We start from the raw sequence: 5,935 nt of genomic DNA on the forward strand, positions 1-5,935 counted from the left end.
CAAAAGAAGATGTCACATTCTTTTCACCTACACTACCTTTTCCGACACTTATCACTAATGTAGGCAATGTAACTTTGTCTGAAGTGCACGAAAAGTTGAACAAATCCTTTTCCAATGCGACAAATGAAAGTATTGCATTCTCTTCATCTACGCAACCTTTTCCGACACTCATTTCCAAAGTAAGCAATCTAACATTGCCTGAAGTGCACGAAAAGTTGAACAAATTGTTTTCCAATACAACAAGTGAATCTGTTTTGTCTTTGACAACACCCGTCTCCAAAGCAGGCAATCTAATTTTATCTGAAATATACGAAAAGTTAAAGAGATACTTTTCCAATGCATCAAATGAAGGTGCTGCTTCGTTTTCGACAACACCCATAACCAAAACAGACAATCTACTTTTATCTGAAATGCACGAAATGTTAAAGCAATACTTTTCCAATGCGAATGAAAACAGTGTTTTGTCTTCGACAACACCCATAGCCAAAGCAGGCAATCTACTTTTATCTGAAATCTACGAAAAGTTAAAGAAGTACTTGTCTAATGCTACAAATAAAGGTATTAAATTGTCGTCGCCGACTCCCATCACCAAACTAGGTAACCAAACTGTATCTGGGGTGCATGAAAAGTTAAAGAATTCCTTTTACAATTCGACAAATGAAGGTATGGGATTGCATTTACCGACTTTCATCACTAAACCAATCAAGCAAACTCATAATATGTTCAATCAAACTGAACTAACAATAGAAAATTCGTCATCAAAGAATCTAACTACAAATGAAATGCTAAAAGTAGCATTGAGAAAAGCACAGGAAAAGGTAAGTGAAGTTTTCCTGACAATTTGTCTAAGTATTTATCCTACGTTGTTTTTTGTCTTAAATTGACTTGAGTGTTAATAATTTTTGATTGTCGCTGATGCAACAGCATGATTACATGTGATTTCAAAATCAATTGATAATAATAAAACTTTCATCCAAGACGTTTATGTTAATTTGGGTCCATTTTTAGGAGTATATCATCATCATTTGGGATCTTCCATTTGGAGTGAAGGAAAATCTTGGAATGAACTCAGAAAATTGCGGGAAATGCACTGTCTCTGATGACAGAACTAAGGTTTGTTGAACAAAGACATTATTGTAAGCTTGTTTTGAATTTGAATTGCCGATTCAAAAAGCGACTTAGAATTTCTATGTAATAGTAGAAATGTTATGTAGAACTGCTCAAAGTAGGATAGGAAAACATCTACAGCCGGCTGATTTTAAAGATAATGCGTTTTTGAAGCCATGGAATCTGTTATGGTCTACTCTAGAACTACAGTGCTGCGGTCGAAGCAAGAGTTTGATGTAACAGCAGCCACTGATTGCAAATTGACAAGATTTCAGAGGTTATACCTATATATATTGAATATATTTACAACTGCAGGAGCAAAGAGGATTCAAAGTAGTTGGATCATATTGTCGCGTGTTAATCGCCCTGATTTTTCAAAGATGACAATTTCTCAGTTTGGTCACATCGAATTTTCAATAAACTTTACAATTTTGCTTTTCTAATCACTGCTTTCTCCGTGCGCGGACGGACATTTTGCCGAAAGACATTTTGCCGAAACCCATTTTGCCGAAAGACATTTTGCCGAAAAGACATTATGCCGAAGGACATTTTGCCGAATGGACTAATTGCCGAAAAGCCTAATTGCCGAAAGGACAAATTGCCGAAACAATTTGGAAAAAAATTACTTTGAAGTGACACAAAGTCTCGTTACTATGCAAGCAGTGCCTTTGAAATAGAATTACTTTGCTACTATTGTTTGCCTAAAAATTACTTTGAAGCGACACCAAGTCTCGTTACTACGCAAGCAGTGCCATTGAACTGGTAATTATTTTGATCTTCCTCGTACTAACAATTCCATCGAAGGATGGCACCATGCTTTTGACCAACGAATCTCCATCACACAGCCCACGATACGTCGACTGACAGTAAAGTTGATAAAGGAACAATCGCACAACGAACTAATCCTGGAGCATTTATCAGCTGGCGTTCAATTGGCGCCACCAAATAAAAAATATAAGGTTGTGAACGATATACTAAAACACATTGTGGAAAATATCGATACATAATAACACTTCTGTCTGATACTTACGCGCTGTCGCACATAATTTGTGTGTGAAATCTGTTTGTGAATGATATTTATGTGTCATTAGGTTATGATAATACATATAATACATTTGTATAATTTCGGCAATTTGTCCAATCGGCATTTAGTCCTTTCGGCAATTAGTCCTTTCGGCAAAATGTCCCTTTGGCAAAATGTCTTTCGGAAAAATGGGTTTCGGGAAAATGTCTTTCGGCAAAATGTCCGGGTATTGCTTTCTCAGTTAATTTAAATTATTGCATTATTAGCTAATGGTATCGTTCGAGGTTCAATCAGTTGTTTACAGAAAGAAATGTGTTTTGCAGTGGAACGACCCTTCTACAAAGGCAATTATATTTCACTTCAGGGAACTCAATACTGCGAACTGGCCAAATAAAAGGTTTGTGAAGAAAAATAAAACTAGCAGAGCTCTGAACATTTATATAATTTAATCAATATCAGCTTTATCAGCTCAGCTTGGGGAGGAAGACAAGCACCTTCACGTGGTCCCCCCCGTCAATAACATACGAAACATAAATGAAACGTATGCGAAACGAAGCTTGTCAAACAAGAGCTACATATAGTCCGGAAGAAGCTCATACGACGAAGAAGAATATCAGCTTCATTTGATTCCGCAGATTTTAACTTCCAAACATTGCAGTGAATTTAAAACTGAAATTGATAATTTCAATTAAGCGGGTTTGTTGATTCTTCTGTTATCCGGATTTCTGATTGCCGCAACTTTCTACGGGTCAAACCCAAATCCATCCTATGCAAAATGCACCTTACCTGCAATTTAAAGGCAAATTAACCTATTCCTAATCTGTGTCTAACTGAGTATAGCCGAGTGGTGACAGTCCTGATACGACACCTATTCGCAGCATTCAACTGTGCCTGTGACAAGACAATTATTGTCATACTTGAAGATCGACAGAAAAATTGACTTCCTTTCCTTCCGCGCGAACTTAACTTAAACTTTCAACCACCAGGTGTAAGCCTGGATACGACAAAAAATTGACATCAGAGATATCAAATGCCTTTATCATGATATTCAAAATGAGACTGTTTACCAGGCATTTGATTATAAAATGACTCGCGTTCTTCTGGTGGCTGCAAAAGGCTACCACAGGATGTTAGGGATGATACCCACCTTTTTTCCGACGTTTCGTCAGTCACCACGAGCGACTTTATCAAGGGGGCTGAAACATGTAAACACTACTTGATTAGTAAAATGACACGCCACAGCAACATATTGACAAAAAAAAAGTTGAAAGAAACAGGGTTGAAAAAACCCAACCACTTTACTGCCACAACCTTTATTGTTGTTACAGAAGAAAAGATATGTACTATGTTTGGTGGGCCCTAGAATCTCCTCTAACTGTACGGTTCCTTTATGGCAAAACATTAAGAAAGTTCAATGGCGTCTTCAACTTGACGATGTCGTACAGGTACAGTAGGATTGGAATTCTTTTAATTGAAAGACATTTTTGAAATGATAAAGTTTACAGAAATATAGAATTTTTACATGATAATGTAGGGTTTTGGCTATCTGAATCTGTTTTTTGGTTATTAAAAGAATAATTTAGTTTGTCTAGGGGTATGATTAGGCTACCTACAAAAATTAAACAAGTTAAATGTAACATTAAATTTTTTAATAACAATCAAAGTTACAAGTTCTTATTCGGGAAATTGAAAAGTACTTATTCTGTTTCTTACCAATTTAGTTTTATCGACCGGTGTCATAAAAGCGACTTTTTCCAGTCGTGAATTTTACCTTTCTTTCACAGTCTGTCTCTGAGTCTGCATTTTTCAATTCCCCGCTTATTTCATAATATACCGGTAGTGCCGTTTTATGAGTAATAGCTTATCGTGAGAGTGGCATTTGTGGGGAAGTGTGACCTAGATTCCGTGAGAGCGGAATTTATCATAAGAGAGCCAAAACCCTACAATTACAGTACATGCGTAAGAAATTACCCCAATTGACTTTCTCATCCATAAAATTTATTTTGTGCTTGCGGAACTTACAATCTTAAACGAAACTGCAAATAAATTAAATATTGCGGTAGCTCTCAACATACGGTCATCTTCGTGTGATCCGTTTGCTTCGAGTACTTAGTTTTATCTTCCCATGTTGGTGATGTTTTGTGAATTGCTCGTATGGTATGTAACTAATAGGCCACTGGAGAGCAGGCGTACGTCTAAGAGACATATGGTATGTGTCTTAAACAGGGCGTAGTTTTAAGTTTTCTAAACTTTCTTTTTGTCATTTCTTCAGTGCAATGTGTGCTCCATTGCAATGACAAGTTGATAAGACTTCTCGAACTATATATATCTCCGCATTTTGGATCATTATAGACTGTTAGTATTCTGGTTAGCTATATGCTGAAGTATTTTTTGAAGTGAATACTTAAAAAAAAATTAGCAACACTGTTTCGTTGCTTTCCTTACTTCAGACCATAAGTTGGACGTTCAATTCTACACTAGAAAACTTTGCACTTGTAACTCAAACGAAACTGTTTCGTTTTAAAGGAGGGATGCCGATGTCTATTCACCATATAATCTGTCGTCGATGATTTGGGAAAAGTTTCAACATTCTGAATCAGGAAATCCTTCAAAAGATGTCGATGATTTAATGAGAAATAAAACAAAGCTTGCCATTTGGATTGTTTCCAATTGCAAACTCACAAGTGGCAGCAAAAATCGTTGGGTTTACGTCAATAAACTTGTGAATGCTGGTCTCAATCTTGATAGGCGCGGGCGCTGCTTTCCAGGATATGGCTTTATTAGAAACAAGGAAATCATTAAACAATATAAGTTTTATTTATCATTTGAAAATAGTTTTCACTGCAAGGATTATATAACAGAAAAATTATTTTATAACGGACTGGAAATGGGAGCAGTGCCAGTTGTTTATGGAGCACGGAAGTCGGATTGTGAAGCAGTGGTTCCTCCTGGATCGTGCATTTATGTGGAAGACTTTAAATCCCCAAAGCAATTGGTTGAATATTTGAACTATCTTGATGGAAACACCACAGCGTATAGACAATACTTCAAGTGGAGAACTATGGAAAAAGAAGATATACCACAGTACAACAGAACAAGTGGTTATTGTAACTTGTGTCGCATCTTGCATGGTATAAATGTTGATAATATTCACAATCCTCCACTAAACAATTCTAATAGCAACATCCCTATGTTTGGTTATCCCGAACATCCAAGGATTGTTCCATCATTACGAGAATGGTATTATCGGATCGAGAATCCGACATGTATCCAATATTATTAACGAATTTTTGAAGTTAAGTAATCAAGTATGTAGTGTGGTGAGAACACTGGAACGGCAATCGAAAGGGCGCCGGTTCGACACCGCTCAAGAGCATGCGGCTGTGTTTGTGGCAGGACACTTAAAGGTATGCCTGAAGGTGGACACGAAGATTGGCTTCCTTGCCTTCCCGTCCACTTAATCTAAATCTTCACTCACCGGGTGTAAGCAGTGCTGTGTTAAGCCCTTGGTGGGCCCCGGGGCCAAAATAATTTTGGGCCCCTTATCGGCAAGCAGACTTATGATAATATAGTGTGTATTTTAACTGCGCTGATATGGAAAGGTGGTTCACTTCACTAGATTTTCTCACCAGTTGAGAAAACAATACAAATGTAAATAAGAGCAAACACAGGTCTATCAAGTCATAGCTACACCTTTGCTTGCAATGAAAGCCAAAAGTGTTAACGATTTCTAAACATACTGGCAATGGTCATGAAGCGTAGGGGTCATTCAACCCAGATCTTATATCACACAGTAGAAGTTAG

General features: G+C 37.2%; 1 protein-coding gene across 1 annotated transcript; it reads left to right on the forward strand.

The window, feature by feature from the left end:
• Positions 1–690: 690 nt before the first annotated feature.
• Positions 691–5,598, forward strand: LOC145769549 (4-galactosyl-N-acetylglucosaminide 3-alpha-L-fucosyltransferase FUT6-like). The gene is made up of 5 exons (XM_082581200.1): positions 691–818; positions 1,009–1,113; positions 2,455–2,528; positions 3,460–3,576; positions 4,658–5,598. The coding sequence occupies exons 1-5, from the start codon at positions 720–722 to the stop codon at positions 5,412–5,414; spliced, it is 1,152 nt and encodes a 383-aa protein (XP_082437326.1). The 5' UTR covers positions 691–719; the 3' UTR covers positions 5,415–5,598.
• Positions 5,599–5,935: the final 337 nt, after the last annotated feature.

The sequence above is a fragment of the Aplidium turbinatum genome, chromosome 4, assembly GCF_918807975.1.
Source record: "Aplidium turbinatum chromosome 4, kaAplTurb1.1, whole genome shotgun sequence".
Taxonomy (NCBI): domain Eukaryota; kingdom Metazoa; phylum Chordata; class Ascidiacea; order Aplousobranchia; family Polyclinidae; genus Aplidium; species Aplidium turbinatum.

Bases quoted from the DNA above. Each gene is read 5' to 3' on its own strand.
- LOC145769549 (XM_082581200.1), top strand. From the start codon at position 720: ATGTTCAATCAAACTGAACTAACAATAGAAAATTCGTCATCAAAGAAT. The intron at 819-1,008 runs GTAAGTGAAGTT...GTCCATTTTTAG, and splicing joins TGAGAAAAGCACAGGAAAAG to GAGTATATCATCATCATTTG. The intron at 1,114-2,454 runs GTTTGTTGAACA...TGTGTTTTGCAG, and splicing joins TCTCTGATGACAGAACTAAG to TGGAACGACCCTTCTACAAA.